Source organism: Peromyscus maniculatus, chromosome 18 (assembly GCF_049852395.1).
Source record: "Peromyscus maniculatus bairdii isolate BWxNUB_F1_BW_parent chromosome 18, HU_Pman_BW_mat_3.1, whole genome shotgun sequence".
NCBI lineage: Eukaryota > Metazoa > Chordata > Mammalia > Rodentia > Cricetidae > Peromyscus > Peromyscus maniculatus.
The window spans coordinates 10,736,952-10,764,803 of record NC_134869.1 but is presented as its reverse complement, the minus strand read 5'-3'; the positions used below and the strand labels follow the sequence as shown (position 1 = coordinate 10,764,803).

General features: G+C 42.1%; 2 protein-coding genes and 1 long non-coding RNA gene across 6 annotated transcripts in view; 2 read left to right on the top strand and 1 right to left on the bottom strand.

Moving 5' to 3' along the window:
* The window catches only part of LOC143269387 (uncharacterized), a 35,746-nt gene extending 28,016 nt beyond the window's left edge, over positions 1 to 7,730 (top strand). The window contains 1 exon segment of the mRNA XM_076554484.1: positions 2 to 7,730. Within this exon segment, the coding sequence (XP_076410599.1) occupies positions 2 to 172 (171 nt within the window). The 3' untranslated portion in view covers positions 173 to 7,730.
* The window catches only part of LOC143269398 (uncharacterized), a 28,503-nt gene continuing 7,932 nt past the window's right edge, over positions 7,282 to 27,852 (bottom strand). Inside the window, exons 1-4 of one of the 2 annotated variants that reach the window (XR_013045794.1) lie at positions 10,723 to 12,252; positions 9,202 to 9,317; positions 8,155 to 8,249; positions 7,282 to 7,987 (exon numbers count right to left, since the gene is read on the bottom strand). This is a non-coding gene — a long non-coding RNA (uncharacterized LOC143269398). Of the gene's footprint in view, positions 7,988 to 8,154; positions 8,250 to 9,201; positions 9,318 to 10,722; positions 12,253 to 27,852 lie in introns of those variants that run through there. The other variant, XR_013045793.1, reaches the window with a different exon arrangement.
* LOC143269391 (disks large homolog 5-like) overlaps positions 12,363 to 27,852 on the top strand; it is a 28,096-nt gene continuing 12,606 nt past the window's right edge. For 2 of the 3 annotated variants that reach the window (XM_076554505.1, XM_076554504.1), the window contains exons 1-8: positions 12,363 to 12,518; positions 14,512 to 14,674; positions 16,156 to 16,287; positions 17,366 to 17,549; positions 21,434 to 21,546; positions 22,503 to 22,597; positions 22,764 to 27,290; positions 27,701 to 27,761. In XM_076554505.1, the coding sequence (XP_076410620.1) occupies positions 12,386 to 12,518; positions 14,512 to 14,674; positions 16,156 to 16,287; positions 17,366 to 17,549; positions 21,434 to 21,546; positions 22,503 to 22,597; positions 22,764 to 22,819 (876 nt within the window). In that variant the 5' untranslated portion in view covers positions 12,363 to 12,385 and the 3' untranslated portion in view covers positions 22,820 to 27,290; positions 27,701 to 27,761. The remainder of the gene's footprint in view (positions 12,519 to 14,511; positions 14,675 to 16,155; positions 16,288 to 17,365; positions 17,550 to 21,433; positions 21,547 to 22,502; positions 22,598 to 22,763; positions 27,291 to 27,700; positions 27,762 to 27,852) is intronic. The other variant, XM_076554506.1, reaches the window with a different exon arrangement.

Genomic DNA, 27,852 nt, shown 5'->3' with positions numbered 1-27,852 from the left:
TATGAATATAATCAGTATGGTAAAGCCTTTGCAGAAGACAGTTATCTCCAAGTACATGGAAGAACACATGCTGAAGAGAAACTCTATGAATGTAATCAATGTGGTAAAGTCTTTGTATGACACAGTCAACTTCTCAGGCATCCAATTATACATACTGGAAAGAAACCCATGAGAACACAGGCAATACATAACAGCACAGCAGTAAACCCCAAAGAAGAGAAGCATGCAAACTAACACAAAATAATATCAGGAATGAACCTCCACTGGTTCTTAATTTTCCTTAATATCAATGGACTAAATTCACCTATAAAAAGACAGAGGGTAACAGGATGGATACAAAAGCAAGACCCATGTTTCTGCTCCATACAAGAATCACACTTCAAATTCAAAGATAGATACTATCTAAGAATATAAGGCTGGGAAAAGTATTTCCAATCATGGTCTTAAGAAGCATGCAGGTGTAGCCATCCTAGTCTCTAGCAAAATAGATTCAAGCTAAAATCAATGAAAAGAGATCAAGAATGTCATTAAATACTCACCACCAAGATGATGTTTCAATTCTGAACATTTATGTCCCAAACACTAGGGCAACCACAAATGTGATAGAAACATTACTAAAGGTTAAACCACATAAAACCCCACACATTAATAGTGGGAGACTTCAACACCCCACTCTAACCACTGGACAGATCTAAAAAAATCAAAATTTAACAGAGAAATAAAGGACTTAACTGATGTTATGACTCAAATGAACTTAATCCATATCTACAGAACATTCCATCCTAACAAAGAAGAATATACCTTCTTCTCAGCATCCCATGAAGCCTTCTCTAAAATCGACCACATTCTTGGCCACAAAGCAGATCTCAACACATAAAAAAAAAATTGGAATAACCTCCTGTGTTCTATCAGACCACCATCATGTAAAGTTAGATTTCAACAACAGCAAAAACTACAGAAAACCTACAATCTAATGGAAACTGAATAATGGTCAACTGAATCACCAATGGGTCAAGGAAGAAATAAAGAAAGAAATTAAAGACTTCCTAGAGATCAATGAAAATGAATAAACCACATACCCGAACTTATAGGACACTATGAAAGCAGTTCTAGGAGGGAAATTCATAGCACTAAATGCCCACATAAAGAAGTTGGAGAAATATCACACTAGTGGCTTAACAGAACACTTGAAATCTCTAGAACAAGAAGAAGCAAAGTCGCCAAAGAAGAATAGATGCCAGAAAAAAATTAAGTTGAAAGCAGAAATCAATAAAAATAGAAACAAAGAGAACAATACAAAGAATTAATGGAAAAAAGGTGTTGGTTCTTTGAGAAAATCAACAAGATTGACAAGCCCTTATCTAAACAAACCAAAAAGCAGAGAAAGAGAGGGAGCATACAAATTAACAAAATCAGAAATGGAAAGGTAGACATAACAACTAACACTGAGGAAATCCAGAAAAATCATCAGGTCATACTTCAAAAACCTCTACTCAACAACACTGGAAAATCTAAAAGAAATAGATAATTGTCTGGATATCACATACAAAGTTAAATCAAGACCAGATACACTATTTAAATAGTCCAATAATCCAAAAGAAAATAGAATCAGTCATTAAATTCTCCCAACCAAAACCAGCCCAGGAGCAGATGGTTTCAGGGCAGAATTCCACCATATCTTCAAAGAAGAGTTAATACCAATACTCTAAATTGTTCCAAACAATAGAACGAGAAGGAACATTACCCAACTCCTTCTATAAGGTTACAATTACCTTGATTACCAAGGCAAACAAAGATGCAACAAAGAAAAGGAACTACAGACCAATCTCCCACTTGAACATTGATGCAAAAATACTCAATAAAATACTGGCAAAGATTCTCCAATAACACATCAAACAATTATCCACCATGATCAAGTAGGCTTCATCCTAAGGATACAGGGGTGGTTCAACTTACAAAAGTCTGTCAAAGTAATATACCATATAAACAGACTAAAAGAAAAAAAACACATGATCATCTCACTAGATGCTGAAAAGGCATTTAAAAAAATCCAACACCCCTTCATGATAAAAGTCTTAGAGAGAATAGGAATACAGGAAACATACCAAAACATAATAAAGGCAATTTACAGCAAGACAATATCAACATCAAATTAACGGGAGAGAAACACAAAGCGATTCCACTAAAATCAGGAATGAGGCAAGGATGTCTGCTCTCCCCATACTTATTCAATATAGTACTTGAAGTTCTAGCCAGAGCAATAAGACAACATAAGGAGATCAAGGAAATACAAATTGAAAAGGAAGAAGTCAAGCTTTCCCTATTTGCAGATGACATGATAGTATACACAAGTGACCCCAAAAATTCTACCAAAGAACTAATACAGCTTATAAACACCTTCAGCAACTTAACAGGATAAAAGATTAACTCAAAAAAATTAGTAGCCCTCCTAGATACAATTGACAAACAGGCTGAGAAGGAAATCAGAGATATATCACACTTTACAATAGCCACAGACGATATAAAATACCTTGGTGTAATTCTAACTAAGCAAGCAAAGGACCTTTATGACAAGAACTTTAGTCCCTAAAAAAAGTAATTGAAGAAGTCAGAAAATGGAAATATCTTTCATACTCATGGATAGGCAGGATTAACATAGTAAAAATGGCAATCTTACCAAAAGCAATATGGCGATTCAATGCAATCCCCATCAAAATACCAACACAATTCTTCACAGACCTGGAAAGAACAATCCTCAACTTGATATGAAAAAACAAAAAACTCAGGATAGCCAAAAGAATCCTGTACAATAAAACAACCTCTGGAGGCATCACGATTCCTGACTTCAATCTCTACTATAATAAAACAGAATGGTACTGGTACAAAAACAGACATGTGGACCAATGGAATTGAACTGAAGACCCTGATATTAACCCGCACACTTAAAAATGTATAATTTTTGACAAAGAAGCCAAAACTGTACAATGGAACAAAGAAAGCATCTTCAACCAATGGTGCTGGCATAACCTGATATCAACATGTAGAAGGCTGCAAATAGATCCATATCTTTTACTGTGTACAAAACTTAAGTCCAAATCGATCAAAGACATCAACATAAATCCAGCTACTCTGAACCTGATAGGAGAGAGAAAGTAGGAAGTAGTCTTGAATGCATTGGCACAGAAGGTCTCTTCTTAAATATAACACCAGTAGCATAGACACTGAGAGAAACAATTAATCAATGGGACCTCTTGAAACTCAGAAGCTTTTGTAGAGCAAAGGACACAGTCAAGAAGTCAAAGTGACAGCCTACAGAATGGGAAAAGATCTTCACCAACCCCACTTCTAAGAGAGGGCTGATATCCAGAATATATAAAGAACTCAAGAAATTAGACATCAAAATGCCCAACAGTCCAATTAAGAAATGGGCTATAGAGCTAAACAGAGAATTCTCAACAGAGGAAGCTCAAATTGCTGAAAGTCATTTATGGAATCTCTCAACATCCCTAATCATCAGGAAAATTCAAATGAAATTGACTCTGAGATACCACCTTACACCTGTCAGAATGGCTAACATCAAAAACACTGAAGACAGCTTATGCTGGAGAGGATGTGGCGCAAGGGGAACTCTTCTCCACTGTGGGTGAGAATGCAAGCTTGTAAAGCCACTTTGGAAATCAACATGACACTGTCTTAGAAAATTGGGAATCATTCTCTCCAAAGATCTATCTATACCACTCTTGGGCATATACCCAACGAATGCTAAATCAAACCCAAGGGCAAATTCTCAGCTATGTTCATAGCAGCATTATTTGTAATAGCCAGAACTTAGAAACAACCTAGATATCCTTCTACTGAATTGTATGAATAAAATGTTATATATATATATATATATATATATATATATATATATATATATATGCATATATATATATGCAATGGTGTACTACTCAGCAGAAAAAAAAAAGACATCATGAGCTTTGCAGGCAAATGGATGGATCTAGAAAAAATCATCCTGAGTGATGTAACCCAGACTCCAAAAGACAAACATGGTATGTAATCACACATAGGTGGATACTAGACGTAAAGCAAAGGATGACTAGACTGCTACTTATAACTCCAGGGAGGCTACGTAGTAAAGAGGACCCTAAGAAAGACACCAAGATCACCCAGTGACAGAGAAATGGATGAGATCTACATGAGCAAACTGGACATGAGGGGGGGAAATGAAGGCCAAGGGTTGGGGGAAAGAGAACTTGGGGAACCGGAGATCCCAGCTGGATCAAACACAGAGAGGGAGAACAAGGAAAGAGAGACTGTGATAAATGAGGACCCCATGAGAATAGGAAAAAGCAAAGTGCTAGAGAGGTCCCCAGACATCTACAAACATAACTCCACAAAAGACTACTGGCAATGGTCGAGAGATAGCCAGAACTGACCTAAACTGGTTCTTGGATGGCCAAACACCCTAACTGTTGTGGTAGAACTCTCATGCAATGATTGATGGAAACATGGTCAGGCCCCAGGTGGAGCTCCGGGCATGCAATCGGCAAGAAAGAGGAGGGATTGTATGAGCAAGAGATGTTGAGACCATGATTGGAAAAAGCACAGGGACAAATAGCCAAACTAGTGGAAACACATGAACAATGAATTAATAGCTGAGAAGCCCCCAATTGGATCAGGTCCTCTGGATAAGTGAGACAGTCGACTGTTTAGGAGACCCCCAGGCAGTGGGACCAGGACCTGCCTTAGTGCATGTGCTGGCTTTTTGAAGCCTGGGGCCTATACAGGGACACTTTGCTCAGCCTGAGCGAAGGGAGGAGAGGACTGGACCTGCCCCAACTGAGTCTACCAAGCTGAGCTGAATCCCCAGGGGAGTCCTTGTCCTGTAAGATATGGGAATGGGGGTGAATTGGGGGAAGCACGGGGTGGGGTGGGAGAAGGGAGGACAGAGGAATTTGTGGCTGATGTGTAAATTTAAATTCAATTATAAAATTAAAATAACAATAAAAAGATATAAATGTGTATCAAGTTGACAATGGGTACGATTGTGATAGCTATTTTTGGTTGCCAAATTTAATACATCTGGAATTAACTAAAACTCAAAATTTTTTGGGCATGCCTGTGAGGTATTTTTGCTTAATTTGAAGAGAAAAGATCCACACATAATCCTGATCCACATGTAATTTGAGTTAAGAAGACATTCTTTAATCTGTATATTAATGAGGGTAAAAACACCTTTAACGCAGATATCTTGAGCCCCAAACCCCACCTGTAACCTCAGCCAGGCGTTGTGCTGGAAGCCCATATACAGAGATGGAAGCAGGGAGTTTTTTATCTTCAGCTGCTTGCTCTCACCTTGCTAGCAAGTCCATTCCTTCACTGGCATTCGAGCTGACTTCTTTGGGATTCCAGACTATACTACTGACGGGCTGAGACTTCAAGCATAGTGGACTGTGCAACTACTGGATTCTTGGACTTTGTCATCATAGCCAGCCAAGGTTCAATTAGCTGGACTACAGCCTGTAAGTCATTCTAAAAAGTAGCCTCTAGTATATGTAGAAATTCATTGTATAATTTGTTACCCCAAAGAACCCTAACCAATGCACCGAAGAGGTATATGAGTTTTAGAGAAGTTTGGGCCTCACAACAGCCATATCTCAGTTATAAATTCCACATGATCACATTCCCTTAGCCTGTTTTTCAGGTGATGCTTTGATGCTGGCCTACAAGGTGTCTATAGCTTCTGGGCAAGAAAGTAAAATAACACAAGTCTGAAATTTCTCAAATGGAACACACAGTTATTAATTAATATGAGATGGAGAGGTTCTAGCTTCAGTGAGGAATGAAAAACAAGTTGTCTTAGCTTCTGTGGGCTAAGACCTGGCACACACACACACACACACACACACACACACACACACACACACACACACACACACACACACAACCACACACCCTACCGTCCACATGTAGATCAGAGGATAGTAGGTTCTTTTTACCTCTGAAATGACAGCTCCAGTCTAGAGACCCACAGGATAACTTCCTTTACACATCAAATCTCTGCCTGACTCTCAGTCTCAGAAGTCATATCTATCCCAGAGGAGCTTCACCTGAGTAAATCAGTCTTTGGAAGAACTTTCTCAATATAATCTGAGATCTGCTGTGGTAATAGAGGAGCATCAACCACTTCTCTCCTTTTTTAGTTTTGCACAGAATCACTCTGGACCACAGACATGTGCCCCTGTTGCAGGCTGCATCCACTCCATCTAGTCATGAGGTTCCTCCCATCATTGCTTATCTGGACCATTCCTCATCCTATCTCTACCCACAGGAGGGTCTTCTCAATTCTGCATTTCATCAGACAGGCTTAATAGGTGTTGTCAACCTAGAAGAGATCTAGCAATTCTGTTCCATTCTGACAGTCAGTGAGACTTGGGCAGGATCCTGAACCTATGATAGCTCTGAATGGATGTGTGGCAGACTAAGATATTTAGCATGCCTGTCCCTACAGTTTTCAATAAATTTCAGTCTTTGGTTGGGAGTGATCCAATGGAAATAATACAGCACACATGGCTTGAAAGACAAAGGTCAATTACAGGGACTGGAGAGATGGCTCATCCATTAAGAGCATTTATTGGAAGAGCATTTATTTATTCAGAAGACCCACAGGACAGCTAACAAACTTCTTTAAGTTAAATTCCAGGAGGACTCTGTCCTCACCTGGCCTCTATGGGAATTGCATTTATGTAGTAGCAAAACACCCATAAATATAAACAAAATACTACATACCCATAAGCACCACAAAATATCCTAAATTGCCTTGCAGGAAATCAACTCTGCTGTTCAGTTATCACTCATGTTGTATTTCAAAAAAACCAGAGGCAGATTACTTTTTACTTCTTGATTTCCTTTATACGAGTTTAATGAGCATTCTCATTTCCTGAGAGGGCTGGAGCAATATACTTATGTTTCCCTTTAATTTGGTGTACATGATGATTTTGTGAACATGTGTGCAGAGTGTACCACATTTTACTGGTAGGTAAATATATGACCTCAAGGATACAATATGTCTAATTTTTCTATTAAGTAGTGGTTATCCATGAGGTAGGCTATACCACCAACATCCAAGTCGCCATCCCCCTGAGTAGCCCAGAGGCCCATGGCTGGAAAGTCCATGTGTAGCCCGAGCTTCCTGGATCTTACTCAGATACATCCAAGACTGTGATTTCTGGGTTTGCAAGAGTGTGAAATCTCATGTACTAAAGAAGAGTCTCAGAGTGAAAAGTTTGAAATTTATTTTATTCATAAAAATACATTCATTTTACTCAATGGGGTTTTTCAAAACAGCAGTCCTTATAAACAGTTTATAGCCTTAGCAAACTATTAAAACAATGACAAGAAGAAAAGTATAACAAAAATTAACCCAACCTTAAATAAAAATGAGGAAAACCAAAAAGCAAAGAATAAATATCCCAAGATATAACACCAAAAATGAAGGAAATTTCAGTTTCCTTTGGAATTTCATTATGGAAGAGCAAAAGAAGGAAGGAACTGGCTTATTCTCTATAGTAAATTATCTTCAGCAACACTTGCCCATGACATGGCCTCAGCTTCTGCACTGTACTAGAGAGAGAATCTTATGCTTTTGATGTGGTCTGTCTGGAGGGCAATGTGACATCAACACCGTCTTCCTTGTCAGATTTCCCACCACATATGGAGTCAGGGTTCTTAGCAATTTGTGTTGTGTTCTCTGTATATTAGACTTGTTACTGACACAAACTTTTCTCCAAGGATAGTGAGCCAACAGATGTGGATCTGATTGTGGTTGGATCGTCTGATGGTAGGTTGATATTTGCCTCACTATTGAGTTAAATGCTGAAAAGAGGTGGCATTTTCTGAGGAGTCCTTGAACCTGCAGTGTAGAATGTCATGCCTTCAAGGTGTCTCTGGCTTCTTCCAGCCTTCTTAGTCTTCTTAACAGGTGCTGTCAGGGAAAATCAGTAAAGAAAATATGATTCAGAAACAGTTTTGCTGTGCACATGGCAAAAAAATCAGGGCCTATTCATCCCTAGTAAACAAAAGTTAAGGAAGGAAACACACCCCATGAACACCCTGGCTGCTGGGGATGGGGCTCAATGGTGGCTGACTTGCCTGAGATATAGTGTTTCTGCTTCAGCAGCTCCATCTGCAGGAGGCTCTCATCCTGGGCTGTGGTCGGCTCCAGTTTCTGCTGGAGGTTTTCAAACCTAGGGGAGGAAGGCAGCTGGGGCACAAGCCTGGTGGGGACCTGCCATGTCAGCTTTTGAGACCCCACTACATGTACTAAGCTAGACAATCGAGCATTACCTCTCAGCTGAGCTCATTCCCTGCTTCCCCAAGGGAAAATGGTCAGAGAGCTACTGGGCAGGATTTTTTTCTCATCTTTTAAAAACTAGTAGACTTGAACTGGAAAATACACACTGTGCTGGATTATAAAAAACAGCACATTTCTCCAACAGTCCAAAGACATCATTTTGGAGAAATATCATTATGACAAGGTCTGAGGCACAGGTCAGGGAAGATGTACCTGGCCTTGATTAGATACCAGGTGAATGTGAACCTCCTGGAAAACTATGCCTGCCCTCTAGTGGAGCCTACACAGCAATGCAGAGAAGGCCTTGCTTATTCCTACATCTCAGAACCCTGCATTGGCTTAACTTGTCAACTCCTACTCTGTTTATGACCAGAGTAAATCTTCTCATGGGAAACTGATAAATATTGCAAAGAGCCTGCAATCAGCAGGAGACTGCTGGATACAAATCTGCCAAAGGGTAGACACTTATCTCTAAACGTGATATTCCTGATGGAAAAAAAAGTTGCAGGAGGACACACTTTCCTCATGATTGATGATCCCCTCTTGGTTTCTGGCTGCCATGTGAATATTTGTGGGGAGATCTAAACTAAGAGATGAAATACTCAGAGCATATTAGAGGACTCAGAATGAAAGAAGGGGACACAATCCCCATAAGACCAAGGAGAAAGCATATTGCTTCCTGGACAGAAGTTCCTATTGACTGAGTCAGAAATGACACTCTGAGGTGTTCTTTTCCTGGCTGTGCCTGGAAACTTTGCCAATTGAACAGAAACTCAAAGAGGACAGAGATCCAGGTACAGTGGACCCACTTAGATCCACCTGCTTCTGGAATCCTGGGCTCCTACCTCATATGGGACACAGTGAAGTGATGCTGCAGCTTTGCTGCCAAGTCCCTTTGCCGGGTGAGCAGCTCCTTCTGCTTCATCAGGTGCTGAAGATTTTCCTCAAGTCTTTGATGTTCCTGTTCATTAAAACATTGTGTTTTTAGGAGAGGGTTGTCGGCAGCCCTGTACATATAGACACATGCACACACACACACACACACACACACACACACACACACACACACACAGGCAATTGAACACACACATGTACATGGATGCACACATACAAGCACACACATTTCATACATGTTTAGTTTGCCAGATAACACTATTGTAAGACAAGATCACCTGGGATACTATGGAGAAGAAAGTGACCTATCATTAACCCACATATTTTCTACCCTTATTCCATCTCAGAGGATGCTCTCAACACTGGGATGTGGAGAAGGTTGTGTACTTTTACTCTGTTTTGATAAATTTTCATTTTATTTTTACTTTATATATGCAGTTGTTCTGTCTACCTGTGTGTCTGTATAAAACATGCATGCCTGGTGACCTGGGAGAAGAACTCAGTGGGCAGATCAGTCAATGTAGTACTTGCCTTGTAAACCTGTACACAGACAGCTGAACGCCAGGGATCCTTTACCAGTAATACAAGCTCTCCTAGCAAGTTCCCCAATCTGTGCATTGAAGGCTTAGTTCCCAGCACTGAACCACTGGATAGCAGTGGACCAGCCCCTTGCTCTCTTTCTCTCAGTTCTTCTCAGTTCCTCCAAGGAGGGCAGCTTCCTCCTAAAGAAGCTCTCTAAACCACAGGTTGCTTCAATTTAGTCTCAAAGCAAATAGTCAGAAAACTAGAAAATCTCTAAAATCAGGAGTCTATATTAACCTTTCCTCCAAGTAAGATGAATGTGTCAGGATTTTTTGAGTAACAGAAGGTTGACTAACTCATGGCCAAATAATTGCATATAATATTCCATGCTTCACAATATTCCATGGACCACATTGTACATTTTCCCTCATCAATGAAAGGCATCTGAATAGTTTCTACCTAGGGATGTTCTGAGGAGTCCTGCTGTAACCCTGTTGTCCCCAATATTCTCTGTGGACACCTACTTTACATTCTGAATCAATGGTCCATCCGGAGTCTGCAGTTCAACTTTCTGAATAATTGTACATAGCTTCTCACAGGGCTGCACCATTTTACACTACTAGCAATATCTGAGAATTCTAATTTCTCCCAACCCTCCATCAGGAAGTTTTTAACTCAGTATGAAGAAGTTTGGAGTAAAAGCAGAGTCTGAGCTGGGCAGTGGTGGCACATGCCTTTAATCCCAGCACTCGGGAGGCAGAGCCAGGCGGATCTCGGTGAGTTCGAAGCCAGCCTGGACTACCAAGTGAGTCCCAGGAAAGGCACAAAGCTACACAGAGAAACACTGTCTCGGAAAAAAAAATGTTCTGAGTGCCACAGACACAACATGGAGTGGGTGCTTTAGAGTGTGGTGAGTCTAAGGGGTGCACTGAGACAGCCTCTTCTCACACCTCAACATAGCTGTGGGACTTCTGCTGGACTGAGATGCAGGCACAAGCACCTCTGCAGTTCAGAATTCCTCAGGGAATAAAGTCCAGGCCAAGCTGCAAGGACAAGGTTAGCTGAACCAAGGTTAGGGAAAGGTGAAAGGAAAATGGCAGCAGGCAATGAGGAGAAAAACAAAACAGGATGCAGGGAAGTCATCAGTGGTCAGCCACCATTCACCCAGAACAGAGAAGGACACAAAACCTCAGGCACCTTTCCTGCCTCTCAGTAGCCTCTTTCTCACCTTCATGTACCCCATTACTTTGTTTTTCTCCCAAGGATTTCTTTCCAGATAAATAATTCTGCCTCTACAAATACCTGAAAAACATTTTAGCTTGCATCGGTTTCTTTGTCTTTTGTTGTAGTTAGCTGTGAGGACATGCAGAGTGATGGAGAGCTCCATTTCTTCTTTGACTGATGCAAAAGTTTTACTAACAAGATAAGGCACAGTACTTTCTCATTTAAATCTGTCTCCATCATTCTTAAAGATGATCCACAAAGACCTGGGATTATTTCAAAGACATAAGATCACCTGATTTTTGACAAAGAAGCTAAAAGTATACAATGAAAAAAGAAAGTGCCTTCAACAAATGGTGGTTGTATGACTTTATGTTAACACATGGAAGAATGTAAATTGATCCATTACATATGCCCACACACAAAACTGAAGTCCAAATGGATTAAAGACCTCAACATAAATCCAGTTACACTGAACCTGATAGAAGAGAAGTAGCACAGACACTGAGAGCAACAATAAAGAAATGAGACCTCTTGGAACTGAGAAGCTTCTGTAAGGCAAAGGACAGGGTCAACAAGACACAATGACAGCCTACAGAATGGGAAAATATCTTCACCAACCCACATCTGACAGAGGGCTGATCTCCAAAATATATAAAGAACTCAAGAAACTAGACATCAAAATATGAAATAATCCAACTTAAAAAATGCGGTACAGATCTAAACAGAATTCACAACAGAAGAATACTAAATGGCCAAAAGACATTTAAGGAATTGCTTAAAATCCTTAGCCAAGAGGGAAATGCAAATCAAATGACACTAAGATACCATCTCACTAACAACCTCATAGCTTGATGAGCTCTACTGACACTGGGGGAATCTTCATAACTAACTATGTAACATTTTTGAGCCCACCAATCTCTAAAATTCTGAGGATTTTCCCTGGGGATTGTTAACTTCAGAGGTCTCATCCCTACTAATCCCCTTTATCCTGACCTCATTTCTAAGCATCCTTTCTTTCTCAAATTGTTGATTATTAATCTTAAGGAGGGGAAAATCTAACCGAGGACAGTGCATCCGAAGTGAGCTTTCAACTTCACTTAGATAAAGTTTCTAATGAAGCAGAGGCCTAGATTTCTGGCTTTGGAAGGAGGATCTACCTAAAGGCTTCCATTGTGAATCCAGAGGCTCCTGAAAACGGCACCTTGGTTTCAAGTCACTTTTGGGTGAGGTATGTAACAGGGATGAAATAGATATACCAGGTGACATCAGCACATGGACATTCTACTGTATCCTGGAGAGCCCTGGAATTCGATGTGATGTCACCAGTGTTGTGGCAACACCAACTGTCATTGGGGCATTTGTGCAGTGTCTTGTGTTTCACCTACAGACATGCTGTCTAGACTGAACAGGATTCTTGGGAGACAGGATGGAGAACACAGGGAGACCAAAGGGAGGCAGAAGGAAGATGGCCTTCAGTCTCCATGTCACACATCAAGAAATAGATGGACCTGGGGAAAGTGCAGTGAGTCCTGGGAAAGGGATGGGGAGCTTCCTGAAGGAGGAAGGCTTGAGCTGCTCCTTCCAGGAGGGGGGCTAAGCAGGTGAGAGTTTCTGAGAAGCAATGGGCCTACCTGCTCCTCTGAGTTCTTCAAGGGCAGAACAAAGTTGAGGATTTTCAAGGTTAGTTGGGCAGAGAGCCAGGAATATTCATGGCTGCAGCTGTTCTGTTGAGGGCCCTCTGCTTTCACTCTGAGTGGGAAGGAAGCACATGGGGACTAAAGAAGTTTCAGTACCAGCCCAGCAACTCACACACACTGGATGTCTTTTGGTGTGTGTCACTAATAACAGAGAGAGTAATGTCCCCTGGCCAGAGCTAGAGGCTCTCACATTTTAAATAACAACCACTAGCAGGGCAGGAGCTACCAAGTATTGCTTCATGTCAGTGATCACTAAGGTTTCTGAGTTCCTCCCCTCTCACTAGCCAGTCATCTTCCCTCTACCTTGAGTGTAGGACTGGGATATCACTCTTCTTGTAAATATTTGTTCTTGGTGTCAGAGGGCTCACCTGTGGATGCCCAGTTCATAGGTATTTTCAGTCACACCTTTCAATGGTTGATAACATCTTTGCTAACATCATGATGGATAGAATGTATTCTCCTGACGCTTTTGGCAAAAGTTTCATCTTTACCTATGTGACTTATTGCTCTGACAGGACCCACATAATCCTCCACCATCCTCATACATTATAACTGCCCTGTGGATCTTCTCTGATGTGCTTATTCACCTCGTGGAACTGATCTTCCTTCCCCATTATACTGAGCTAATTTCTTAGCATCTTTTATTTCTCATCTTGTTAGAGATCATCAGGAAGAGAAGAGCCATTCCTGGGCACAGTTTGGAAAATGAGTCTTGCCCTCCATACATGATGAACTATTGAATTAGAATGAACTAGATTCTAAGGAATCAGAGAGATCTCTGGATTGGAAGGAGAAGGTGCTGAAGGCCTTCCCCTGTGTCTCAGGGAAGACTCCTGGACAGGGCAGCTTGGCTTTTGGTGAATTGGGGAAGAGTTTGTTATAAGATAGGTGAACACTGTTGGCAGTTACCCTAACAGTCCCTTCTCTGGAAATTCTATTGTATCCTGGAGAGCCCTTGGCATCTTTTGTGAAATCACCAGTGTTGTGGCAATGCCGAATGCCCTTGAGGAATTCATTAAGTGCGTATAGGGTTCACCAATCAACATGTTGGCAAGATTGAGCATAATGACTGGAAGAGAGATCTCTAGTTTTTTAGGGAGGAGTTGAGGCCAGAACTGGACCTTCTAGTAATGGGGTTCAGTAGCTGTAATCATCTGAAGCCATGCGCCTATGCTGCTTCTCTGGGTCCCTAAAGAGCAGATCCAAAGTGGAAGTTTCTGATGGTTAGTTGGCAGAGGGCCAGGAATGGTCAAGGATGCAGTGCTGTGCTAGGACCTTTTTCAGTTCATTCTGACTGTCAAAGAATGCCAAAGGAGGCACAGAACCACTAATGAGGTATCAGGGTAGCATGTTGCTGCACTTTATTCTCAGTGGATTTCTGTAGGTTTCATGGATATCTGATATAAATACCAGAGAGCAAAACTTTCCATCCATGTACCCAGGTCTGAGACATTCAGTGTCTTTTAGTCCTGCACACAGGTTATCGGGCCGGGAGGTACAAATTACCAGGCAGTCCAGGACTTTCTTGGATCATAGCAGGTATCTGGAGACAATTCAAAGCCAACATGACTGGCCTTGCTTATGCCTTTCAGGGACAGTGGGGCTGCAGTAGGGCCTGAGGCATATATCTATCCTCAGAGATTGGAGAGAGACACATTGCTTATGGACCCCAGTTTAAGGATATCTGCTCTGAATTTTGGGCCTTCGTTGGGTTCCATGCATTTCCTCTCCCTCAGGCCTCCTCTTGGGACTCCACATGATCTCTCTTGGTCCTGTGCCATTCGTCTGTACAAATTCACTGTGTTTATGTACCTACAGGGACTACCAGGAAGGCATCATCCACACCTGTCTTCCTCACTGCGCAGGAGCAGCAGCTGAACCAGGTGGATAAACTGACCCTTCAGCTACAGATGATGACCAATGAGAGGAATGAACTGCTGGAATTCCTGGCCCTTTATAACAACAATGAGTTGAACAACAGGTACTCATCATGCCCTTTTCTCTGGTGACTGTCTTGACCCTACTGTGTCCTGAGTACATCTGAGAGGCAGAACTGAAACCCGTAGGAGTGAGATTTGACACAGGCTGTTCTGATTCCTCCAAATGAAAAAGCAGAGCCTGTGGCCTGAATCACGATCTACAGATGGGCAGGAAGGTGTAAGATCACAACATGCATTTCAAGAGGCCTTGGCAGATATCGGCTTTTAGGAGATCTTTGGTGCTCTGGGTTGAGTGTTTATATTTATTTTTGCTTTTTGCTCTGGGAATAGCCTGAAAGGCCTTGTGGTCCTACTCATCCATCTGTGTGTCTGGAAGGCCTGGAGTTCATCCCTGCTCCTCTCTGGTCTTGTTCCTTATACTTTGAGGCAATACTCCCTGCCTGCATTTCTTTGACATCCTGTGTGTGGGTTCCTGTGTGTGAAGTGCTCTCTAAGGGGCCCAAACATTGCAAACAAAGCAGTGGCTGGTTTGGCCCTTTTCACTTCTCTCTCCCTTGATAAACCATTAGATAACATTCCTAAATTTAGTCCCCAAAGTCCATTCCCTTTTGTGGACACTGACTCATTCTTGAAACTAAACACCAAAGTTCAACAATCAAAATTTATTACTTGGTTACACTGGCTAACCTGTCCCATCAGAGCTCAACAATTTACCCAGCACAGACTTAACCTTTTCTACTTAAAAACCCACTGTTAAAAAAGCCTGCTGCTTGCTGTGTGCCTTCGCCTGCTCAAGAGACAGGCTCCCAAGCTATGCTTGTACTGCTAGGTTAATAAATCTCCTTGTGCTGAGGATTGTGTGTCTGAGTGTGTTCTGTACTGTCTCTGAGAGGCTCACTTACAGTGTGTGTGTGTGTGTGTGTGTGTGTGTGTGTGTGTGTGTGTGTCCTTTCAGATCCTGAGAGTCAGAGATTGATAGTAGGTCTGAATATTCACATGTCTCAAAGATTTCTGGTGATGGAAGTGCTGAAGCCAGGGAGCCCCACATTGAACATCACTGCTCTCAGCCTTTGTGCTCATCCTGGTCCCTCATTGGAATCCCCTTGGGTGTTTATAAAGCCATCTGAATGTAGTGCCTCCCCATGGCAATACAGATCATGAGTTCTGGGTATCCTTGTAAGGAGAAAGAATCTCTGTTCTCAAGACAGTGGGAATGTCATTGCAGATTTCAGATACACCCCCATCTGTGGCACAGACTGCTCAGACCTTCATAGCCAGCTAGTCTGCTCCTAGAGTTCTACTGAGGGAGCTCATGTAGCCCTGTCTCCTTCCATATTGACACCCAGCCTTTCCTGGCTATGGGACAGTAAGGCAAGTCTAATGCACATCAGGAGGTCCAGTATAGAATTCAGGGTGTGACATCCAGTGGGCTACGGTAGTATAAAACAGAACCTTAATTCATGTGGTCCCTGCCGCCTGTGTTCATGGGGTTCTTTGTTCCTGGGGCCATGCCCTACCACAGGCTGAAATCTGAGCTGGAGATGCTGAAAACACAGCATAAGAAGGAGATGTCAGATATAAAGAAATTCCCCAAGGAGATTTGTGAGGCTTCGTACAAGTGCAAGGAGCTGAGTGAGCAGACCAACTCCTACCGGTGAGTGCCTAATTTAGATGGGACCCCTGAAATTGTTAAGGACTGCTTCTGGTAGTCTGAAGTTTTTCCAGACCTGCCTGACCCAGCTGTTAGGAGGAATCTGTCCCACCTACCTCCTGAAGCCAAATGGTCCCAAAGACACACACAGAGGCTTATATTACTTACAAACTGTATGGCCAATGGCTTAAGTTTCTGGCTAGCTAGCTCTATCATCTTAAATTAACCCATTTCTATTAGTCTATGTTTGCCACATGGCTGCTGCATGGCCAGGCTGCTGGCATGTTGCTCCTTGGGTGGCAGCTGGCATCTTCTCCACCTCTGACTTTCTTCTTTGTCTTTTCTGGATTTTTCTGCCTGGCTCCATGCTGCCTTGTCATAGGTCAAAGCAGCTTACTTTTTAACCAATGGGAGCAACACATATTCACAGCATACAGAAACACATCCCACAGCAGCTTCTTCCCTTCTTCACCTTTGAACAATGTTGGGCTGTAGTTCTAGCCTGTTTACCTCTTAGTAAGCAGCCTGTCTGATAGCTCTTGGAATTGTGTCTCCTAGACTGAGTTCTCCTAAGAGTGAAAAGTCTGAGAGCCCCTCCCAACATTTTCCTGTCAGCTTCTGGAAATTCTAGACAGAAAACACGGTTTTCACCATGAATGTTTTCTGTGGCTCTGGCAGGAGATTACAGAGCTGGTTTCTATGGAAAACATGAAATGTATTCCCACTTGGTCTTCTGTCGTCCCCCCACCCCCCAGACCTGAACATGGTTTCCCTCTTCCTGCTCATGTTTTCTCAATACTGTGAACAGTTAAACACCAGGGTGTGTGGTAGAGAGGTAGGGGATCTAGTTTTCAGAGTTACATGGATCCCTTTTGCTGTCAGGGTATTCAGAAATAGTTTGAATCTTTCTGGAATGTGGCTATTCTCTGGCTTTTGTCTGCACCTCAGTCATGCTGGCATGGCTAATGTGGCTTCATCCCAGGGATCTGGGGTTGGGGAGATGACACCTTGCAGGAATAATGGTATTGGGAGGCAGGAGTGCAGATGGAGGTGGAGCTCATCATTTTTGGTGATATTTCAGCACCCTCTACAGTCAGCTCCTGAGTGAATGGACTCGGCGGATGGAAAAAGTGAGCATGTTGAAAGAGGACCACAGAAAGCTGCAGGGGGAGCAGATTTTACTACAAGAGTCCTGTGAGGAGGCCAGGAGGCTCTGTGAGGAGGCCCATGAGAAGATCTATGACCTTTGGACAAAGCAGCAGCAGGTAGGTTGAAGCAGCAGGGCCAAGCTGCCCACCTGTCTAACCATACACACACATATACACACACTCATGTAACCCTCTATTCACTTATCCAACTGACCCATCCCATCCAATAGTTCATTTCTGTGATCATTCACAAGTCTTTCTGAGGAGTTAGCCTCTTGGAAGGCACTGCATGACTGCCAAGGAAACCCTACTGCTCTGCTAGAAGCTGCAGTCCATGGAGGGAGATGGGTCAATCACTTGTCACTTACTGATATGTTAGCACGGAAGGAGCGGTGTTATGATGGGAGCCACATAGGGAGTAGCACAGAGATCTGAGTGATTGAGTTCAAGAATCAGGATCTCATTTGCTTGCAGAGGTCATATGAGATCAGAGGCAGAAACAGTATGGAAGGAGGAACATCCCCTACAAACGCCAAATGACTGGGTCTTGTGGACATCTTTTTGGGTGTCATATGGCATTTTACCCTCTTGTTCCCAGACTGCCATGGTGTTCTCTTTACCTGGTTAACCTCTTGGTTCACAATGACAGAAACTAAGTAACAGCTTGTCAATACTGTTTCCTCTGACTGGCATTGGCCAGTTCTCCCACCCTGGATCTTACACTCGGAAGCTCACTGGATGACCAGGGATGTGACCAGGGCTTATGACAGGCAGGGGTGAGGGTAGCAGATTTGAGATTTTAAGAGAATAATTTCTCCAACTACACCAACATAGCCTGCAGAAGCACAGCATGTTTCCCCAGGCATGTTTAGTCTCAAAATGATGGAAATCAGAACTGTGGGTCTCACTGGAAACAGCTAGTGTGAGGAGTCTAAATTCAACTGGTAATGCCATCCTCATTCAGTTGATGTCCTCCTCATTGCATTCTGTTCACTTATGATTTGAGGTGTGTGTGTGTGTGTGTGTGTGTGTGTGTGTATGTGGTGTATGCATGCGTGAGGGTGCACACATTTGTTTGTTTGTTGGAAGGCCACATCAAGTGACCTCTCTTGCTTTCTCCCTTATTCCCTTTAGCCCAGGTCTCTCACTGAACCTGAAATTTTCTCTTCTGGCTAAGCTGGACAGCCACAGATCTTTGGATCTCCCGACTCCTCACAGTAGAGCTTCCTGTCTTTTTCTGTCTCATCTCATTACTAAATGATTCATTTGGTCAGAAAAAGAACTGACTTGCTGGTTTCTCTTAATTTTTACACACTTTTATTACTTTGGAATTCATTCATTTTGTAATAAATAGCAAAAATCAAACAATGGAGCTATTTGAAAAATCAACATAGACTTTTCTTTCACAGCATAGAGGTAACATCCCAGGATATTTCTAGTTGGTCTTACTGGCTACACAATATGGAACCTGACATTTTGATGCTCACTCTATCATGTATATGACTGTGTCTTAGGACAGATTCCTCCTCATAGTTGTATAGAGTGCGCATTTCAGAAAAGTGCTGTAGGTGACCTAAGTAGCCTCCTAGTGACTTCCTTGGGGCTGTTTTCATATAATATGCACTGTAATCTGGTCAAAAGTTATTGGGTAATGACAATGGGTGACTTCCATTCTCTGGTCTATCACTGTCTTCTGTGGAAAAGTCTGGGCAGGTATAGTGAGGAGTCTATGATGGGTCAACTTGGATCTGTCAGAAGGCTTCATGTCCAGCCCTCTTCCATGGGCACTTGGTCTTGTGTGGTCAAACTCAGTTGTGCAGAGGTTGTTACTTTTCTGTACAATCAGTGATTCTGGTGATAAAAACTTTCCTAGTAGGGGAAATAAGTTCAGGCCAGGGCAGAAGAGCCTGGATGGGTAGAGTCTTTTAGATAGCGGGGAGGACCCACTACCTCCCCCTAGAGTAGAAAAGCAACACTCTAGTCTTCTGTCTTGCTCTTCTGGGTACAAGAAAGGTGTGTGTGTGTGTGTGTGTGTGTGTGTGTGTGTGTCTGTGTGTCTGTGTGTCTGTGTGTCTATGTGTGTGTGTATCTGTGTGTGTGTGGTTTGTGTGTCTCTGTGTGTGTGTTGTATGTGTGTGTCTGTGTGTTGTCTTTATGTGCATCTTTGTGTATATGGGAATATGTGTTTGAGCCCCTATGTGTATCTTCACTCACTCACGGAGCAATGGAACATCTTTAAAAATGATGGAGAGAGACTTCAGTGAGAAAGTACTATGCCTAACCTGGTTAGTACCACTTTGCATCAGTCAAAGAACTGATGGAGCTGCCCATCATTCTGCATGTCCATAAAGCTAACAACAAAAGACAGAAAATTGATGCAAGGTAAAAGTTTTTCAGGTATTTGTAGAGGCAGAATTATTTATCTGCAAAGAAATCCTTTGGAGAAAAATAAAGTAGTGGGGTCAATGAAGGTGAGAAAGAGGCTACTGAGAGGCAGGAAAGGTGCCTGCGAGTTTGTGTCCTCTGTTCTGGGTGAATGGTGGCTGACCACTGATGACTTCCCTGCATCCTGTTTTGTTTTCTTCTCATTGTCTGCTGCCATTTTCCTTTCACCTTTCCCTAACCTTGGTTCAGCTAACCTTGACCTTGGAGCTTGGTCTGGATTTTATTCTCTGAGAAATTCTGAACTGCAGAGGGTCTTGTGGCTGCATCTCAGTCCAGCAGAAGTCCCACAGCTATGCTGAGGTGTGAGAAGAGGCTGTCTCAGTGCACCCCTTAGGCTCATCACACTCTAAAGCACCCACTCCATGTTGTGTCTGCAGCACTCAGAAACTGCTTTTATTTTGAACTTTTTCATACTGAGTTAAAATTCGTCCTGATGGAGGATTCGCAGAATAAGAATTCTCAGATATTGATAGTAGTGTAAAATGGTGCAGTCCTGTGCGAAGCTATGCACAATTATTCAGAAAGTTGAACTGCAGACTCTAGGTTGACCATTGATTCTAGAATGGAAAGTAGGTGTCCACAGAGAATAGGGGACAACAGGGTTACAGCAGGACTCATCACAGCACTCCCAACTAGAAACTATTCAGATGCCCATCACTGATGAGTGAAAACATGCAATCTGGTCCACGGAATATTGTGAACCTTGAAATAATACATGCAATCATTTGGCTGAGTTAGTCAACCTTCTGTTACTCAAAGAAATCCCTGACACAATCATGTTACTTGGAGGAAAGTTTAATATAAACTCCTGATTTTAGAAGTTTTCTAGTTTTCTGATCTCATTGCTTTCGGCCTAAGGCAACCTGTGGTTTAGAAAGCTTCTTTGGGAGAAAGATGCCCTTGAGGAAGCATTGTGTGAGAGCAAGTGGCTGGTCCACTGCCATCCAGTGGTCCTGTGCTGGGGAACTAACCCTTCAGTGCACAGACTGGGAACTTGCTAGGAGAGCTTGGATTACCAGTCAAAAAACCATGGAGTTCACCTGTCTGTGTACAGGTTTATAAAGTAAGTACTACACTGACTGATCTGTCCACTGAGTTCTTCTCCCAGGTCACCAGGCATGCATGTGTTATACAGAAACACAGGCAGGCAGAACACCTGCACATATAAAGTAAAATGAAATGAAAAAATATCAAAATAGAGTAAAAGTACACAATCTTCTCCACATCCCTGTGTTCAGGGCATCCTCTGTTTTCCTGCCACTGGGATGGACGATGGGTAGAGAGGGTGTGGGTTAATGAAAGGTAATTTTCTTCTCCATGCTATCACAGATGATCTCTTCTTACAATAGTGTTATCTGGGAAACTAAACATGGATGCAATGTAGTGTGCTTGTATGTGTGCATCCATTCACATGTTCAAGAGTGTGTACGTGCATGCATGCATGTGTGCGTGTGTGAGTGTGTGTGTGTGTGTGTGTTTGTGTGTGTGCTTGCACGTGTGTGTATTTAAATGGTGCACACAATCCTCTCCTAAAAACACCGTCTTCTAATGAACAGGAACATCAAAGACTTGAGGAAGATCTTCAGCACCTGTTGAAGCAGGAACTGCTCATCCGACAAAGGGACTTGGCAGCAAAGCTGCAGCATCACTTCACTGTGTCCCAGATGAGGTAGGAGCCCAGGATTCCAGAAGCAGATGGATCCAAGTGGGTCCACTGTACCTAGATCTCTGTCCTCCTTGAGTTTGTGTTCAATTGGCAAAGCTCCCAGCCACAGCCAGGGAAAGAACATCTCAGAGTGTCATTGCTGACTCAGTCAATAGGAACTTCTGTCCAGGAAGCAATATGCTTTCTCCTTGGTCTTATGGAGATTGTGTCCTCTTCTTTCCTTCTGAGACCTCTAGTATGCTCTGAGTATCTCATCTCTAACATTAGATCTCCTCCCAAATATTCACATGGCAGCCAGAAACCTAGAGGGGATCATCAATCATGAAGTAAAGTGTGTCCTCCTGCAACTTTATTTTCCATCAGGAATATCACGTTTAGAGATAAGTGTCTACCCTTTGGCAGATTTGCATACAGCAGCCCAGTGCTGATTGCAGGCTCTCTGCACTATTTATCAGTTTCTCATGAGAAGATTTACTCTGGTCATAAACAGAGTAGGGGTTGACAAGTTAAGCCCATGCAGGGGTCTGAGATGTAGGAATAATCAGAACCTTCACTGCATTGCTGTTTAGGCTCCACTAGAGGGCAGGCATAGAGTTTTCTAGGAGGTTTACATTCACCTGGTATCTAATCAAGGCCAGGTACATCTTCCCTGACCTGTGCCTCAGACCTTGTCATAATGATATTTCTCCAAAATGATGTCTTTGGACTGTTGGAGAAACATGCTGTTGTTCTAATCCAGCACACAGTGTGTATTTTCCAGTTCAATGTCTACTAGTTTTTAAAAGTTGAGAAAAAAATCCTGCCCATGTGCTCTCTGACCCTTTTCCCTTGGGGAAGCAGGGAATGAACTCAGCTGAAAGGTAATGCTCGATTGTCTAGCTGAGTAGATCTAGTGAGGGCTCAAAATCTGAGATGGCAGGTCCCCCCAGGCTTGTGTCCCAGCTGCCTTCCTCCCCTAGGTTTGAAAACCTCCAGCAGGAACTGAAGCAGACCACAGCCCAGGATGAGAGCCTCCTACAGATGGAGCTGCTGAAGCAGAAACACTATGTCCCAGGCAAGTCAGCCAACATTGAACCCCATCCCCAGCAGTCAGGGATCATGGGGTGTGTTTCCTTCCTTAACTTTTGTTTACTAGGGATGAATAGGCCCTGATTTTTCATGCCAGTGGCAGAGCAAAACTGTTTCTAAATCATATTTTCTTTACTGATTTTCCCTGACAGCACCTGATAAGAAAACTGAGAAGGCTGGAAGAAGCCAGAGACACCTTAAGGCATGACATTCTACACTCCAGGTTCAAGGCCTCCTCAGAAAATGCTACCTCTTTTCAACTTTGAACTCAATAGTGAGGCAAATATCTACCTGCCATCAGGCGATCCAGCCACAATATCATCTACATCTTTTGGCTCACTATCCCCAGAGAAAAGTTTGTGTCAGAAATAAATCCAATATACAGAGAACACACAACAAATTACTAAAAGCCATGTGCCTCCAAGCTAGAACTATCACTATCAAGAGCAAAAAGTACCTACTGTCTACTGATCATAATGTGTGCAGACGTGTGTGTGTGTGTGTGTGTGTGTGTGTGTGTGTGTGTGTGTGTGTGTGTGTGTTTCCAGGTCTTGGCCCACATAAGCTAAGACATCTGGTTTTTCATTCCTCACTTAAGCTCGAATCTCTCCATCTCATATAATTATTTAATTAGATTAGTGTGTGTTCCATTGGAGAAATTTCAGACTTGTGTTATTTTACTTTCTTGCCCAGTGATTCTGTACAATTCATAACTGACATAATGCTGCTGTGAGGACCAAACTACTCTAAAAGTTTTATCCCTGTCTGGTGTGTTGGTCAGGGTTCTATGGGGTAACAACTTATAGAATGCATTTCTATAAATACAAAAGCCTATTTTTTAGAATGACTTAGAGGCTGTGGTCCAGCTAATTGAACCTTGGCTGGCTATGATGGCAAAGTCCAAGAATCCAGTAGTTGCTCAGTCCACAATGCTTGATATCTCAGCCCATCAGTAGCATAGTCTGGAATCCCAAAGAAGATGGCTCCAATACCAGTGAAGGAATGGACTTGCTAGCAAGGTGAGAGCAAGCAGCTCAAGAGTCAAAGCTCCCTTCCTCCATTTCTGTATAAGGGCTACCAGCGCAAGGTCTGGCTAAGGTTACAGATGAGGTTTTGGCTCAAAACATCTGAGTTAAAGTTGTTACTTTCCTCATTAACATCCAGATTAATGTCTTCCAACCACAAAGAGCAGGATTCTGTGTGGATCTTCTGTCTTCAAATTAAGCAAATATACCTCACAGGTGTGCCCCTCCATATTGGGGTCTTAGTTAATCCAGATGTAATAAAATTGACAACTAAATAGCTATCACAACTTCACCCCATGTCAACTTGACACACAATTATATCTTTTTATATCATGATTAATTTCTAAATGTAAAACAATAACCAGGTCATAATAATGCCTAAACATGATATAATTATTCCAAGTACAAAGCAAACACATTACGTATTAGACTAGCTCAAAATTATGCCTAGCATTATTTAACTATCCCTGTACAACTACAAACACAATAAAAAGTTAGAATAAGTGGTAATGTCCCATGAGGAACATTTTTTAGTATCTCAAATTTAAATATGATAAACATCAATATTCTCCCTTCTTTTAGAATGAATGATTTTATTTATTTATTTTTGTTTTTACATCCTAACCAAAATTTCACCTCCATCCTCTCCTCTCAACCCTCCACCCACCTCCACACTTCCTGATCCACATCCATTCCTCCTTCTCTTTCTTCTCTTCATAAATGTGCAGGCCTCCTATGAATATCTGTCTGCCATGTCATATCAAGTTGTGGTAGTACTAGGCATGACTTATTCTATTAAGGCTGGATATAGCAATTCAGAAGGAGGATGGGTCCTAAAATCAGGCAATAGAGACAAGCCCTGCTCCCACTGCTAGGAGTCTCACAAGAAGATCAAGTCATACAACTGAAAAATATATGCAGAGTGCCTAGGTGAGTCCCATGATGCTCCCTGGTTGGTGGTTCAGGCTCTGAGTCACTATGAACCTAGGTTATTTAGTTCTGTGGCATGCTTGTGGGGCTCCTGACCCCACTAGCTCCTATAAAAATTTAATTTTTTATTCACTAATTTAAATGCATTGGTGTTTTGGTTTTATGTATGTCTGTGTGAGGGTGTCAAATCCTCTGGAACTAGAGTTACACACAGTTGTGAGCTGCATTGATTTTTTTTCATTACTTTAAAAATTATTTCATATGAATAATGTATGGAAATCTGATCAGAATTTAAAATGATAACATCTATCTATTTACTTATTTAGAATAAGGGAAACACTTATATACATACATATGATAGAGAGAGAATGAACACACAACACACACCATGCCATTTTGACATTCTGTTCATATGGAGGTCAATGAACCAATTAGGAGGAGTAAGCTCTTTCCTTCCACCCAACTAGGCATCTCAGTGGCCCTTCCCTGGTACTTTTCATGATCAACTCGTGGCTTTCTGACTTAGAGGGTTTCCTTGTGGTTCTGAAACTTAGAGAATATTTTAATATTAATGGGCATTGGGAAAATTTGTGCAGAATTTTGTTTCAAATGAATGATACTCTTAATAAAAGCTCACGCTAGGTATAAGAATTCTTGATGGGGAGAGGGTTGCTGTGTGTCTAGCTTGAAGAAACTGCTGGTTCAGAGTAATTCATGGGAAAAGGCAAAAGTGAAGTTACTCTGCCATGCAGGTGAGTGAGTTCACTGAAAATAACCAGTGAAAAAGCACCAAGGAAGGTTCCAGGGTGAGTCATTGAAATGTCATGTTCCTTCCTGGCATTGTGCCTTTGAGAGTCTGTCCTATGTGTCCCATGCACTTCTCAGGTCTAAGGCTATTTGTCAATAGGGCTTTGCAGGCTCCTGTGGACAGTTCAGGTTTCAGCATTTAACCAGTTACAGCAATCATCACATACTTCTCTCAATACAACATTCCTACAAGGATCAAAATTTGTAAGGCACTTCAGAACTTAAATAGCCTTTGTGGTTACTGCATGTTTTAGAATACTAATGTCTCAAAGAGTTAGTGAAAAACATTCCACTTAAATGGAGTGCCTTGTACATTTCAATCTCTAGATACTTTTAAAACAAGAATCACTGAAAAGTTGATGCAAAATGACATGCACAGAACGTGATATACTGAGATGCATCTTTAAATTTATATATATGTTACACTTCAGTATCAAATATGAGCACAGTCATTAATTATACCCAGACTTTTGCTTTATTTCATACTTGTTGGCATTCAGAATATGCTATATCAAAATATGGAGCTTGACATAGGAAGTTCTTTGAGTGGATGAATGAATGTGAAGAAGGACTCATATCTTCCCCTGAAACTGCTCATAAAACCTAGAAAGGACTTCCTGACAATTTCCTGAAGCAGGTCAGAAGCGCCACATGTCTCTCCATGGAGGAAAGGTGCAGCCTCATATCTGAAGACTGATGAAGGCACACAGAGAGGACATGATCCAAAAGCCCTCACTATTTGCCATTCATCTGCTTGACTCCTATTGCTTTCATTTTGACACACGTTTCATTACATTCCACTTTCCATCAACTCTAGAATAACCTCTCAGGTCTACTACATGCTCTATGAGGCACAGTGCTGGCCCTGAGTAATGGTGAATGCCCATGGCTCAATGTCATGCTGCATGGGTGAAATGACTGGGCCCACCAGGAGTTGAGTATCAGGAAAGGCCTCCAAGGTGAGAAGGGTAAGGGTATTGGGAAAAATGGGAGATACATAAAGGCATCATTTTGTGGTATGGAAGGGACTCTGGTGAACATGAAGGCTGTAGGCCACTCCAAGGATCAGGACCATAATAAATTCTACAGTAAGGGCCCATAATTTTGGGGCCATGGGCACCTCTGTCCCTACACATTGGAGAATTTGGGAACAGAAGTCTAATGTGAGACCAGATGAGTGTTTGGAAAACTCCCTTTCTTTGGTAGCCTTGTTCAGGTCTCTAGCTGCCTGCAGGGTCCGTAATTCCTCTTGAGATGATCTCCACAGCAGGACTGATGCCCGTTCACCATCTCCATGTTCTCCATGGGTCATTCTGACCTGTGCCTGGGATGTTACCCCACACTAAACTAAGGAGTGTTCTGGGGCTGTTGGGTGTCACTTGGGACAGTTTTTGGCAGGAGTTTGTGAAGCCTGTGGTGACTGCCATTTGAATGAGGCATGGGGACTCTTGGGGATGGATTAATCCTGTTTGCTTGTTCTTCCTGTTGAGACTTTAGGCACAAGTGAGATGTTGGTGTCAAAGGCTTTGTTCTTGTCTTTCACACTTGGAAGCCTGACTAGGGGTGGCATAGACCAGAGAATGAGACCTGTTCAAAGACAGTGCTTTGCTCACTCAATGGCTGGGCATCAATACTATGTGCTTTTATATTTAATTAATTTGATAATGATTAAGTGAAGTCAAAATGTTGCTATTAATGTACATTTAAAGTACCTGACTCTTTCAATTGTAAATTAGAATATTTACTTAATATTATGTGAAAATATGCACATTTAAAGATTACTTCTTAAGCACAGGATATTCTATGTAATGACAATTCTGGATGAAAGCAATCTTGAAAAAATTATCACATGTCTGAGCAATTTTTGGTTTTTTTCTTCTAGCTTAGGAAGAATTGTGCTGTGTAAGTTTGCACTAGGTAAGTGAATATGCTTTTCTTTTGGTAATCTCTGTTTTGTTGTGGAGTCCCTAACAAGGAACTAAGATGGGTAGAAACAAATGATAAGACTCTCCTCTTTTTAAAAAAAAAGTACTCTCCTCTCAAAAACATCTTCTATTAGCCCCACCATAATGTGTTTTATTATGCCTTCTCAGTATATCTTGGAGGTTTGTTAATTTCAAAGTAAGAAGCCTCCATAATCTCATAGGGATTGGCACTATTAGGGGGTGTGGCTTTGTTGGAGGGAGTGTGGCCTTGTTGGAGGATTATGTTACAGTGGGGGAGGGTTGAGATCTCTTATGCTCATGCCATGCCTAGTGTCTCAGAGCACTTTTTGCTGCCTGTGGATCAAGATGTAGCTTCATCTCCACATTTTTCTCCTTCTCCAGCACCATGTCTGCCTGGCCTCCTTGTCCTGCCATGATCATAATGAACTAAACCTCTGAAACTGTAAGCCACCTGATTAAATGTTTTCCTTTGTAATTGTTGCTATGGTCATGGTGTCCCTTCACAGCAATGAAACCCTAACTAAGACAGTAGG